The 15000-nt window shown below is 38.5% G+C and overlaps 1 protein-coding gene and 1 long non-coding RNA gene across 2 annotated transcripts; one reads left to right on the top strand and one right to left on the bottom strand.

Annotated features, from left to right (window-relative positions):
• Positions 1–6195: 6195 nt before the first annotated feature.
• LOC121298598 (guanine nucleotide-binding protein-like 1) lies at positions 6196–11258 on the bottom strand. Its single transcript, XM_041225725.1, is given in 9 exon segments — positions 6196–6203; positions 6719–6859; positions 7592–7654; positions 7657–7756; positions 8738–8916; positions 9205–9399; positions 10041–10136; positions 10175–10361; positions 11187–11258. Coding segments are annotated over 9 exon segments (1041 nt in total).
• A 1849-nt stretch (positions 11259–13107) lies between these two features.
• Positions 13108–14453, top strand: LOC121298761. The gene is made up of 3 exons (XR_005947319.1): positions 13108–13199; positions 13567–13620; positions 14376–14453. It is a non-coding gene; the product is annotated as an uncharacterized LOC121298761 (long non-coding RNA).
• The last annotated feature ends 547 nt before the right edge of the window (positions 14454–15000 follow it).

The raw sequence follows: 15000 nt of genomic DNA, 5'->3' as shown, positions 1-15000 counted from the left end.
CCAAAAGTTTTGCATCACGTTGTAGAATTAACTAATTGTGCCTCATAAAGTCGACTGAAACTTGCTTACTTTAAAATGGTGAATGCTTTGCAGTTTTCCATATACTTAACCTAAAAATTAAAAATAATTAAAAATATAATAATGTTTACTACTGTTGTGGCTTCGGGTAAACTTTGCAATATCACCGTGTAGTTTCTTGATTACATGATGTTAAATAAAATATCTAAATTATTATATATATATATATATATATATATATATATATATATATATATATATATATATATATATATATATCTCAATCCTTAAATTCTAGGTGATGCAAAACCTTTGTCCGCAGCTGAGTGCCCGAACAGATGGCGAATGTACTGCACATTCCATGAAAGCGATGTAAGAGTCATTAAGAGCCACCTTTGCAGAGCAGGTCGCACAGCGCTGCCAGGCTCCAAAAACTAACACAGCCTGCAAATCAAACTACAAAAAAAAAAAGAAAAAGAAAAGAAAAAAAAACAACTTATCAACACCAACCTTATTCCCACCCGCTCTCCAAACCCATGCAGGCTTGTGGCATGTTTCCAATGAGCCTTTTTTTCTAGTTTTCCAACCAGAGACCTGCAAAATGTAACCCATAAAACTACAAGCAAATCTTTAGTGTATCGTTAAGTTAAGGGGCGCGCTGCAACCGCTCCATCTCTAATAAGAACATACGGACTGCTATTGTTAGAAATATGGAAGGAGTGTGGAAATAAGATTTTAAAATGCCATTCATTTCACGCGTTATAAAAAAAAAAAAAGTAATCTTGTCGGTGTCACATTGCACATCAACACTCCTAACAATGCCTGTCTCTGTTTTCCTGTCTGAGTTACCTGCTTCGTTCTGTATCTTTCCAAAACACTTAGTTTGCAAACGAGTGCAGGTTCAATACGTCACCCGAATTATAAAGGCTCAGGCTGTCAAAAGTGTAATTTCGTTTCTGAATGCTTTAATTCCCAAAGTATAATAATAAAAGCTAGATTTTTTTTAAAATGTATTTTGGTGACCAACCTTTATCTGTCAGTGCATGCGTTTAGTTTGAAAAGTGCTGTTTTCAGAAAACTAAATCAGTATTCGTTTTCCTAAAACAGTCCTTATATGATTCGGAACATACTAACAACAACGTTTCAACTGTCAGTATCATGACTTTTGAAATCCCAGTACTTAAACGAAGAAAAATAAATGAATAAACGAAGGTGGCCAATTTATTACAAACTCATTGAACATGAACGTCAAGCTTGTAAAAACAATTAGCTTCACAATCGAAGGATGTGATCGCGATAAAATAAAATTAAAAAAATTAAAAAAGTGAACACGCTGACTAATGCAAATGCAAATGCTTCGGTCATCGGTGCACAAGAATAAGCAGCACAAGGAAGCATTCAGCTAATTCATTTTCCCTGGAGAGAAGTTTGATCGAGGCACGTTGCCCAGCGTGTCGTGTGGACTGGGCGACCTATGCGGTTCCCCGAAGGAGAAGCTATTGAATTCGCGTTTAGGGACCAGGGGGTGGCGCAGAACAGTGACCTTAGCTCTCACAGGCTTTATTTATTACCTGACAATTACAGCAAATGATCTGCACATTGCAACATTCAGGGTTTGAAATGTGTTTTGGCTCATATGTTAGCTTTTTTTATTATTTTTTTTTTAAAAAAAACACGTCGAAAGACCAATTAATAGCTTTCTATACTAAATAGTGTTATAAAGACTAATTATTAACGTATGCTATACTCTTTAAAAAACGGGATTTGTCTGTCACCCGTTAAAAGGGGGTGCATTTAGCTTCTTCCGTTGTAATAAGCAGAGGTAAGGAGATGGGTTTTAAAGGGAGGCAGTGATATTTTTGGATCTCAAAAGTGATGACAATTCTCAGGAACAAGCAGATTTCTCACCGTGCAAAACAACGTCACTGAATGGATGGTCTATCGAGAAAGGGTTACTTACCCCTCAATAACATTTTACCACCTGATCAGTGGTCTCCTAGCTGGCCACGGTGGTCCTACACACTAACGGCAGTATACTGATCCACCCTCCTGTATGTATGAGTGTGCGATGCCTCAGCAAATGTGGATTTGCTACCACCTAGTGGAGACGTAAAGTAATCGATAGTTTCATTGAAAATGTCAATTGGGCTTTACCACTCGATTGTATTTTAGCGTCAAATTCAGACACAAATACTGTATCATTTATCATTTCATCTGCATTGATTTAATTATTATTATTATTATTATTATTTTTTTTTTACATATGCAATAATTCTGAGTTCTGTTGCTCCCATCACATTAGTCATAATCACTGAGCATTTTTTTTTTTTTTGTATTTGTCAGGAACAGCGGTTTGAAAGCTGGTTCCAGCAGACCTAGTTTGCGGCAACTTTGCTGTATAAACTGGGCTGAAACCCAGTCTCCTGAAACCAAGTTCCAAGCCAGAAAGTGGCTTCGTGTTCCCTCATTTTTATAGTTGTCTGTATGTTGCATCAATTAGTTCATTCTACTCCAATCATGTGTGAATACAGCTTTTTAACTAAGTATTGTCACATTCTAATTCATAATTCATGATATACTTATGTTACATTTAAAAAAAAAATCCTACTCAAAAACTGTTCACTCCAATTCATAACCAAAATCCTCAAAGCTCCAGTGTTGTCTGCTTCATTGAAATAGCTGTGAAGCGAGTCATTCAAAAAGTTATCCCCACAACAAAGGGCCAGCCAGCTGCTGCGACAGTACAAAGAACTTGCTGAGCAAAGAGGGGGCCAAGTAATATAGTCTCTTTATTGAATGTACAATCAAGAACAGTTCAGGAATAGAGGTTTTGGAATGCACGTTTTCAAAATGCAAATCTGGAATGAACTTAAACTATACAGAGAGGAGGGTATCAAGATTCACAGATTAGAAGTATGGGTGACGAGATTTTTAAATCCATTTAGCGGCTCTTTCTTGGTCAACAGTGTGCAGTTTAGTTTTATTCTTTATTTGACCAGGAGATTTGCCTCATTTACAAGGGGGCCAAATTAATTTTCTCCCACTTCTCTCTGATGGACTCAGCCATGGCCAGAAATTTTGCATCCCCCCCTATGGAATGTCTAAACTAAATGAACCAAAAAAGTCGAATGAAACCTGGTGAATAATGTTATGTTAACATACAGAATTACATACTACTTTGTAGTTTTCCATACACTTAACAAAATGAGGCATTTCAAAATTGTAACATGAAATACTATACCACTATCACAATATAATTTTGTAGTTTGTTTGATTACATGATGTTAAATAAGAGATCTAAATTATGTTAGTTTTATTTATTTATTTATTTTAAATGATGTCTCAATCCTATAATTCTAGGTGATGCAAAACATTTGGCTATCACTGTATATTTAACACAGCATCGGGAGAACACAGTGGCTAGACTCATTACGTCTCCATTGATCACTTATTTCCAACATAAACTTTCGCTTGACTCTCCTTGACTGCAGCATTTTAGGATGCTTTCCCAGTCTAAAGTTGTGACCAGATTTTAAGAGGGTGAGGGTATAAATGTACTGGTAAAACGAGGCAAATGATGAAAACCATGGAAAATTGCATACAGGATTATTTGTATAAACATATGGCCCATGCAGCTTCCTTTGTGATATTCACACTTGCACCACTTGGCATGAACGTGCTATCATATATGGTAGTGATTTTTTTTTAAATTTTTTTACCAAATGTCCGATTAATATCCTTTACACTGATTCATTCAAAACCGAGGGCAAACAGGAATAGTACCCTTGTGAGAATTACACCTAAAAACAGACTCCCCAAAAAGACTTTAGTTCTAAGTACAGGTGCCATGCACAAAGGATTGTTTGTTCTAAAAAGTAATTACAATCCGCAGTCAACAGGTAGCGGTGCTGTTCGGAACACTATATTCTTTTAGAGTTCTTCAAGGGAAGCAAGCAGGGGCTGAACACAACAGGTCTAAAGTTATTTGATTGGAGGATGTCTCTTTCCAAACTTGCAGTCACCCCAGGCTCTAAAAAAAAAAAAATCAAGGAACCTCTACATCACATCAGCACTAGAAGAAACGTTTCCAATTTCTATTTTCAACAACCTATATATTAATCAGGTAGAAGAGACAGGATCCAAACTGGCAACGCTGTTACAAAACTCGTTACAAGACTGCTGAAGTAAGGAGAGACTCCCTTAGTCAAGCATAATTAGGATTGTCCCAGAACTAACTTATTTTTAAGCAAGGGGACAATAAACTACCTTTTATCAGAGGACCCTGTCATTATTTCTAAATCCATATTCCAGCAGTGTCTAGCAGACTGTTCTAGACCCAGTTAATGACACTGTTCTAGACCCTGTTTACAACACAGATGATGTGTGTACAAGGTTTATGTCCTGTTTAGCATGTTAAGCGAGACTAATCTGGAACTACCTTTTCTGTTATACAGTACAGAGGCTAGTTAGTTCAAACTTTTTGCAAAATCGGCAGTACATAACAGAGCCTGGATGTGCAGAACATCATGGGGCAACCCTACATGAAGAATTGTATTGCTCTCTCTCTCATTAGTACCTCCACCATTGCAGATTAGCCAAGAGAGTTCAAAAGTAGATAAGGCACAGAGAACCAGGATACCGTATAACAGGTGAGATGGACAGGCTTTGCTAAAACACATGGTGTATTTTTTTCTACTTTCAATAAGAGACAGTAAGCCACTGGTTTTGACACTTATTCTCATAATACTCTCCTCTTGTGTGATAGTTTCTAAAGCAGTCTTGGAATAAAACAGCAAACTGTCATTTTAAACCAGAGTATTGAAGCAGCCTACGGACAGGTCACAAGGATTACAGCCTAAGAGCTACCTCTTCTACCTCCTTTTCTATTCACTTGCTTGCAATTTCAACATCTAGTTTACCAAGGAGAACTACCAGCTTTATACTTATGCATTTTAAAATCCAAACGTTTTACTGAAGCTTTGCAGATAAGCAAGCAATGCTGCACTAGAAAAAGTACACCCCTCATTGGTGCCCCTTTTTCTCTGTCAAACTTGTCAAATGTAACCCTAAAATGTGCCACTGCATTATTATTCATGAGCCTGAGCAGACCAGTTGTCAAAAGGGATGCAAGAGGGCTGACAACGCACTGCACTGCATGCTAGCACACACCACCAACCAGAAGTCATTCGAAAATTGCAGCGGGGGAATAAAGTACACTCGTCATCATCTCCCAGCAGTGAGAACATATTGGGGCTGAGAATTTTGCTCTTTGGCGCCTTCTTGGAAGAGGTCCCTTCCCCCTTTGGCCCCTCCTCCTCTTCCTCCTCCTCCTCTTCTCTCTCTGTTTTTTTTTTTACCGTGAAACAAACTTATTTCACAGCATTCACGGTCTAAAAATAGATATTTCATGATTAAACAATTTTCTTATTAAAACATTAAAAAAAATTCTTTAGTTACACTATGTAACACAATTTTTGTTCCTGGGTAGTAAGTGTTATTTCCTAATTGCTTATGCCTCAGAAGTATAGAAAATGGCTATTAAAAAAATACAGTATAATCGTAAATCTCGAAAAACTACTCACTTCTAAATCTTTTGTAGTCATTTTTGTATTACTTTAGTATAGTATAGTATACTATCGTATAGTATAGTAGTATAGTAGTATTAGTAGTATATTACATATAGTATATTACATGCTAATCTGGATTCATATGTTGTTTTTTTCTGACTTTATGTGAACGAAAAGACACACATTTGCCCGTTTTCCCATTGGAAATAGTGATATTTTAAAATATCACTGTCCTGGTCACAAAAGCAAAGTTTGTGGGGAATAATAGCCATTTTCTATACTTTTGAGGCATAAGCAATTAGGAAATAACACTTACTACCCAGGAACAAAAAAAAAAAAAAAAATGTGTTACACAGTGTTATTATAGAACATACATGCCTTAATATTTAAATACCCGAACAGTAAATTCTAAATTGCAGAATATTTATTTTTTATGCTCACCTTTTAGAATAGATTTTTTTCACCATCAGTGAATTATCAAAAAAACATTCCCCTTTCTTGTACTGGACAGCGCGATCTTTAGCAGAAACACCTTCGATCTTTGATGCAGCTATGGGCTTTTTCATTGAAGACATTTAAAAAGAAATCGCGTCATTAACCAGAAGCAGCCTTATCCAGCTAAATTTGACAGATAGTGCGACAGTAAAACAGATGTTTGCTGTTCTTATTTTTAAGTGCCAATTCTTTCAGAAATGGGAATGTTCATGGGAAACTACGTATCACACGGCAATGTGTGCATTTCTCAGAAATTGTGAAAAAAAAAATACAGCCTTAAGAAAAATTGCTTGTTAATATTATTTTGGGGGGAGGGGGGGGGTGATCTTGACATCTCTGATAGGAGGGTTAACTAACACCCTCCATCCCTTTTTCTCACCTCGTTAGATTCACTAACATTCTTACTGATCCAACTTCTGGTGCACTGAGCATCATGTGTTTTTTTTTTTTTTTTTCAGGTTATGAAAATATTTTATAGTAGATAAAACTGCTACATCCTGGAACCTGGGCTGTAGGTTGCGTGGTCTGACAGCTGTTGGAGCATAGTGAAGTGATCAGGTAACAGGAAGCAGAATTAACCAAGATAAGTGGGTCCCGGTGATAATATTTCAATTGCACTCTTTGTATCCCTCTCCTACCTTTCTGCAGTGTGTACCCCGGTGGTCTCATACACAGACACAGCCTTCCATCCGCAGCCAGCCTCAACAAGTTGTTAGCAGCCCGGTACAAGTCATTGCATGCCGCTTTCGCCGTCTTGTAGCCTCTCTTTTCCACCCAGGCTGCAAAGAAACCCACAGTTTGTTTAGACTGCACTTGTAGATCTCTTGATCTGCCCCTCCTGCTGTGCACTGGACTTGTCTGACCCAAGCACCACGTTACTGGATCCTCAGCTAATGTATTATTGCACTACTACATCATTGTAGATATAACTATAAATCCTAACTGGTTGCATCTTATTTCATATTATACTTTATTAGTAGTATTGCTCTTACTGTAAACTACAATGTGCTTAAAATATGAATTTTGCATTGTAAACCTGTACTGCTCTGTAACACTTGTAAGTCGCCTTGAACAAAGGCTTCTTCCAAATAAATAATAATAAAAGAGTTAGAAACTAGCCTAGTGATCAGTAAACACAATGCCATTACCTGCTTCACCTTTTCACTGAAAAGCAAAACAGAATGCTACCTCTACTGCACTCCTGCAATACATAATTTATTGATATAACTCTAAGAGAAAACCCCTTGGTCCAAATATGACATTTTGCTCTGTGAAACCACAGTCGCTTGCAAACAAGCCAACAAATTCCAGTAGACCAAGTGGGTCTCGAAAACGGAAAGTTTGAAATACTGGTCGAGAAAACTAAATGTAACACGCCTGTGGCCATCGCTTTTTTGTATTTCTATTGCAACACCTTCTTTTGGTCGCTTACTTTTTGGCCAAGCAAGTTCGGAAGCCTGCAATCAAACAAGCCAAAAAATAAAAACGCTGGCTTACCCCTTTTCCCTTACCTTCACAGATGTCCCAGGCAGTCCATGGAGGCTCCTCCCGCTCCTTCAATCGGCTCTCCTCAGCTTTAGCTTCAGCAGTTCCTGGATGGGAATCCTCTCTGCCAGGTACCCCACTGAAGTGTAGGGCTCCTGGATCTGAGCGATGAGGTAAATCCCAGCCAAGATCTACAACAGGCATACTTATAGGTTACTTGGAAGTTTTTATGCACCACTGATATTATTATTATTATTATTATTATTATTATTATTATTATTATTATTATTATTATTATTATTATTATTCAATAATAATAGTTATTAGTCACTTAGCAGATGCTTTTATCTAAAGTGACTTACAGACACTAGGGGTTGAGCTATGCATCAACAACTGCTGCTGTAGATTCACTTGCAATAGGGCCTGATTCGAAAGACGGAGCACACATACATTTTCAGCAATCAACCAAAAATGATCACGATAATCCACATTGTCTTACATCACATTTTCTTTATCTCCAAAGTGTCCTTTCTTTCTTTCTTTCTTCCTTTTTTTTTTTTTTTTTTTTTTTTTTTACAAATATCAACCATCAAAGCCTATACAATAATCACAGCAGCCCCATTTTGTGTTTGTGTTTTTGTGAATTCAGATGGTCAGGATTGAATCAATGTGACAACACTTCATCTATTTACGATATGATGCAAAGTAATTAAAAGTAATTGAGGCTCAATTATATTGCTTACCGACATGTGATTTTGTGCAGCTAATAACTCACCAGGGGACCCTATTCTCTCAATCAACCTTTCAAATGTATTGCTAGGCAGCTTTCATTCAGTCAATTCCACTTATAAAACGAACCTAACAAGCAATATAAATAGCTCCACACATTAACGTGCTTACTCTGTTCACTCTGCCAAGCAGTAATGGCAGCTACAGACACAAAAACATACTACACAACGTTTGTGCAAACAAAGGGGATCACTAAAATACAAGAAGAACATTCGCTTAATGTAAAACACGCCTGGAAAGTAATTGAACTGTAAATCGATCAATTATACAGCAATTACAATTCCGCAGGCCTGCCAAGGTTCAACTCCAATTACCTTGTAATTGCAATTTTTTACAAATTACACAATTACAATGGGAATTTACTCCAGGTCAAGTGGCTGTACCTGTTGCTGCCTATGGACGAGGGAGGGGAAGATGAGTCCTGGGCAGTCACACAGCTTGACGGTCGGGGTAGGGAAATAGGTCTGGAAGTACTTGGTGTGACCGGGGGTCCGGGACACGCTCACCACCTTCCGGCCCACCAACCCATTGTTCAGAGAAGACTTTCCAACGTTCGGGAACCCTGTGGGGGGGTGGGGGGGGGGGGGGTGGGGGGATGTGAGCAGGAAGAATAGTTGTCATTCTGCATTGGAAATAAAAAGATTATGTTTGCACTGGTCTTGTAATTTTTATTATGAGTACAGAAGTATCTGTTTCAGGATAGCAAGGTATTTAGTTAGTGCAGTAGATGTAAAATGTAAGGAAATATGCCCCCCACCCCCACTGCATCTGAGGTTTTCAATTTTGTTTTTGGAGAAAACAAGCAAAAACAAAGGCAGAGATGTAGTCAAAGCCACTGAAAGCTGCTTACCCACACAGCCCAGAGTAAGGACCCCATCTTTGAAAAGCTCCTGAGAAGGGATTCCTATCTCCATTGCAACGTCACTGTGGTGTTCCACTAGCACCGTCTCCTCATCCTCCTCTCCCTCTGAACCCAGTCCCCCACTCCTGGCGTTCGCTGCCACTGCATCCTGCTCCATCTTCTCCTGCCAGCTGCTCAGGTCCACTGGAATAGAGGAAGAATGGCTGGTCAGAGTGAGAATTCTATACACCCTAGCCATTTCAGTGCATTTGACGAGAGGTCATTACTCTCCCTCCTAATGTACCAACGATGAGAGACCTGGACATACATAGATGGAGTTAAAAATAAATGTTGCCACTGTGTGTAACTTTCTTCCATTTCACAGATTTACTACAAGAACAAGTCTGCACCACCTTCAAAACGCTCAACCCTTACTTTGAGGTTAGACTATAAGAAAAACAGTCGGGTAGTTTCAGCTTGTGCCTTCTTCAGTGCACAGTACACCAATTCCTTTACAGCTTTACTCAAGTCTGTACCTAACTGCATTCTGTTATTCTTATTACAAGAATGTCGAAAACAGAGCCTGGGGTCAACGGTTTACCACTATTTTTGTGTGTAACTTGCACACTGCATGACTAACTCAGTTTGAGAGATATGGAGGCGTGAAGGACACATGGCATCATCTTACTCTACCGTACCTTGCTTTGCATGTCTGCAGATAAAAGGATATCCACCACTATAAGCATGATAATATTGCGCACCTACAGGACCACATAAGTTACAAAGATTGAATTATTCTCTTTCCCCCAGTCATATCCAATAATTCCAGTGGATCCACTCCCTACCTTTGCCAGCAGTGACAGCCTCACATGCCTTGAGTAGCTGCTTCGGTCCCATTGCTCCTGCCCAGCCCCCTCTTCTCCTCCTGCGCTTCTTGAACACTGACCACCAACAAACACAGCAGCGAGTCAAAGCACACAGTGGAGGACTGACCTGTTTGGGTCGTAGCCTCTCTCCCCAGGCCAGCGGGGGCCAGGCTGCTGGTTTATTCTCCTGACCTGGAGGGACACAGACTCGCTGTAGGAGGTGTCTGTGTGCTCCTCGCGATGCCTCTCCATGCTGCCGCTACGGCTGTTGGACCCGGCGCGCAGTTCATCAGGTGGACCAGAAAGCAAAGAGCAGGGGCGAAACTTGGACCAAAATAATGCAAACCGAGACCCGTGCACTGCATTTCAGTAATACAGCACTGGTCTTTAGTATTTTTATAGGAAAATATAATTTCTGTGTGACGGTTATAAAATTTGTTCAACATAAATAATTCAACTGTAACTCATCCCAATTCAGACACCCTTGGCTGTCCTGCTTGTTTACAGTATATAAAGGTACTGTCAGCAACAGGGTTACACGTTCCCTCCTTCTCTGAAGCCTTCCCGTCATTCCTTGATTTATAGTCATGCTCCCGTCACTACCTGCAGCAGCAGGAGGTTATCGATGTCATCAGTAAGCTCTGGACAGCCAACAAGGCCTGCAGCTGCTTGCGAAGAAGACCGTCGTACATTGTAATTCAGGATTACCATTTTAGCGTACCACTGACCGTTATTAACGTGGTACGTTGCTGATGTTTCCATAAACATGAACTGCGCAGAACACGACTCAATGCTGATTATTATTATTAGTATTATTATTATTATTATTATTATTATTATTATTATTATTATTATTATTGGTTATTTTTATTTTTTTTATTACTTTTACGGTAGCGAGCAATATTAACAAGACAATAATAAACACCTCGTCACCTGCCTTTGCACAAATGTGGCTATGTACAGTTGCAATTGAAATTGCACGTACCGTAAATAAATTAGCTTGTATCTACCAGGTAAGCATAAACACAAAATAAAAAAACACAGCCTACTTATCAAATTTGTTTTGTTTTTATTTTTAATACAAACACACATGTCTCTCTAACCAATGAACGATGCAAACGTACATCTTTTCCTCTCTCGCTTATCTTGTAACTGTTTCTTCTTTTGTTTGACGCTAAACGGTTTCTTTTTCGGCATTTTTTTTTTTAAATCCAAGTTTGTAACGGTACAACTAGTGAGTTAAAAAAAAACAAAAAAAACAAGCAGTATCTAATTTAAAACCACGGTAAAGTTCCACTGCACGAATTACACTAACTCGCCGCTTCCATAGCGACTGCTGGCAATGTTGGAACAACTATTCATAAGATTGGTTGTAACCAAAGCCTTACTAAATCAATAAACTGAAACTATTAAGACGTTACTTCCAGCACTGGTTTTACTCATTGTTTAAATATACTAGTGTAAATAATAGGCGTGAATAATTTTATTCTTATAAGTTTTTTTTTTCAATGTTCCTCTGACAGGCGCCATTATAAGCCCTTCGGTCACGATTTTTTTTATTTTTTTTATTTAATTTTCAGAAATTTTAAAACAGTTTGTGTGAACTCTATGGACTTCAAGACCTGCCAAAACGTTGAATAAAATATTATGCATTATAAAACAGGTACATAGATAGGAAACTTAAAAAGGTTAAATTGTGCACACAGTGACTGAAAGGGTTAGCCGGACTAGATAGACTTTGTTCTATAATCTAATGTGGTGTTCTGTCTTTGCATAAAAAGGGAGAAATAAACGTATTCATGAATTGCTTATTGGTTTCCAGATTTGAATTGATGGCAATCCAATTTTCTGTGGTTTCCTGAAAGTACAGCAATGACCTCTTTGTTACACAGTACACCATACTTTTATAATGCTTCCGTATGTTTTACAAAGATTTTAGCATGCTTCCATATGCTTTAAAGGCAAGAATGGGAAAAGAGCAGAAGTTGGAAATAAAAGTAAATATCAAACAAAGAGCTGAAAATTAGAAAAGTTAATACAAGAGAGGAATAAACTAAAAAAAATAGTAAGGGTGAGAAGATAACGGACAATCGCAGAGAAGTGTGAGGTATAAGAGGGGAGTATTTTGTGGTAAAGTGGTGTTATTTAGTTTTTTTGTTATTTCTACTCAGGGAATTCAAAATGGTTGAATTCATTAAACACTTTAAGAATGTCATTTTTCACTGCTTATTTGGTTATACAGGTTGATATGACGAGGTTCAGTCGTCGCGTGCTGAAGAACAGATCTAACTTGCAAGAAAATCACCTGTGGTGATCTGATCAAACAAATGGGAAACTATTGACACAATACCAGAGTGACGCGGGCGGATTTGAATGGAGAACAAGATAAATACTCAGAACCTCAAGGTTAACAACACTAAACCTTCTGCTAACAGTCACAATGAAGACTCTCTGCATACTGGTCCTGTCTGCCGCTGTTCTACTCCTCACTTCAGGTAATGCATTCTTCAGGACTTGCATTTGGTGTCTCACTGTTTTGTCTGTGTCTTTGTTTCTATAGCTGTGGTTCTAAACCTTGGTATCACTTGGAAAGTGATATCCAATGTTCCTCTGATGTAATAACACAGTGCACTGCTCTTTAAAAAACTTGAGGGAATGAAAAACAAAACACAACTTGTGGAACATATTGTTCTATTTAAAAGCTAATGCAAAACAGACAACAACTTGTGTGTGCAAAGTCAATTAAAAGCAGAGTTATTCATTCTTTTAAAGATACGTAGATTAGTAGGTGTTGCTTGTGTGTAAGCCTGTACCAGTGCTTCTAGAACAACAAAAGAATGTGATTATTTTGGTTTAACTCAAACAAGGGAAATAAATGGATTTGAAATACATTGATCATGATTGGGACTGTTGACTAGTATGCTGTATTATAGAATGCAGTTAGACAACAAATGTTTGGCTTGAGAACCGTCTCCACTGTGCAACCTCCCTTCAGCTCTGTGTTGAAATTCACTTCTGGATCAACTAATATTCTTCCTTATACTCTGCAATCCTTTTTAGATGCAAGAAGCATCCAGGATAGATCCCAAGATGAGGACGAGCTTGTGGACACGATGTTGGAGGATAAGAGAGAACTTGGTAAGTTTGCCAATTTCATTTATTTGTTTGGCAGACACCTTACGGGTGCTACCGGACAATAAAGGGTTACAATGCAAGCTTAAAATATAAATACACTCGTTTACAGTAAATGCAAATAATAATACCAAAATTAACTAGGATGCACAAGTTAAGATTTCAACATGTTCATTGCTACAATGACATGCCATGACTGCAAGTATAGTGCGTTAGGTGAGGATCCAGTAACATCAGGATTGTTGCTTATGCATGCTACTATTGCGCTCCCTTTTGCTGCTAGAAAAGGTTTAATACACCATTCAATTTGTTTAATAATTTTAATTCAGTAACACTGTCACAGAAACCCTTGATGCAACAATTTATCTTACAGAGGCCCAGACTGATTTGGATACAGACCTGAATGAGGAGGAGAGTGAAGATTTGGGTGAGTAGCAGAGAAAGAGAAGGATTCTGAACTGTATCTGTGGAATTTACACTTATAGTGAAGTGAAATTCGCTGACAGCAGCTCTGCTCCCCTCTCCTCCGAAACTGCAATGGAGGACTGACGTGTAGCGCAACGACAGCTGTGCTGATGGTTCCGCCTCCTTCTCCCTCTCATACGTTTTCTGTCACTAGACTTGAGACTGACAGTCGTCACTGTCCTGTTGGCTATACTCGTTACGAAGGTTTGTTTGCATTTGTTGCTCGGCACGGGCCATGTATCTAATTTACTGAACAACAATCTCGACATTTCAAACCATTCATTGAATGTCCTTAATGAACTACATTATATAAAACAAAAAATGAATACAAGCTATAACCAGTGAAAGAACTGGAGCCTTCTCCTTATGTAGTGTTGACTCTCCCCATGTTCATGGTTCAGTCTGCTTACTTTAGAGGCAAGAAATATCCAGTTTTGTTGCAATAGGGTTATGCCATAGGGCAGGGTTTCACAGCTACCAGGTGTAGTAGCCAGTAACACTCCAGTAGACACCCAGTATCCCTTCACCTAATCAACCTTACACTGCTATGCAGCTTTCATTCAGCACATTTTCTTACATTTATCATGGCTTGGCTGATTAGCCAAAACATATTTATCTCAAGAACCACTGCCACTGTGCAACCTCCCTTCGGCTCTACGTTGAAATTTACTCCTAGATAAACTAAGATTCTTCCTTATTCACTGCAATACTTTTTAGAAGCCAGAAGCATCCAGGACAGATCTAAAGATGAGGACGAGCTTGTGGATGCGATGTTGACGGTTAAGAGGGAGCTTGGTAAGTTTGTCAATTTAATTGGAACACATTTTTTTTCTGAAACCAGTTGCATATCAAGCTTGTTGCTTATGCATGTTACTGCTGTGCTCCCTTTTGTTGGAAGAAAATGTCTAATATAGCCTTTAGTTTTGCATTTGTAGTTTCAGAGCAACTGCAGTGTATCACACAACATTGCCCGCTGCACTACATTATAAAATGTGATAAATGGTTGAAGAACTTACTGATATAGTGAGGTGCATTGCAACGATCTATCTTGCAGAGGAACAGACTGATTTGGTTGCAGACCTGAATGAGGAGGAGAGTGAAGATTTGGGTGAGTAACCCAGAAAGAGAGGGAAATCTGAACCATATCTGTGGCAATGTAGATTCGCTTCTAACATTTTAAGGTTAAACTGTAAACAAAATAACCCTATACGCATTAGGAGTATAAATACACATACAATGGCATGGGCCATAATGGTGATGCATATTTAATTACAGCTCAGATAACTAACGAGTTTGAGAATGAGATTTATTGTAAATACACTTTATGGATTCTGGATTGTAC

Source organism: Polyodon spathula, chromosome 24, assembly GCF_017654505.1.
Source record: "Polyodon spathula isolate WHYD16114869_AA chromosome 24, ASM1765450v1, whole genome shotgun sequence".
NCBI classification, from domain to species: domain Eukaryota; kingdom Metazoa; phylum Chordata; class Actinopteri; order Acipenseriformes; family Polyodontidae; genus Polyodon; species Polyodon spathula.
The sequence above is the reverse complement of the archived record's forward strand: the minus strand, read 5'-3'. Positions and strand labels throughout refer to the sequence as shown.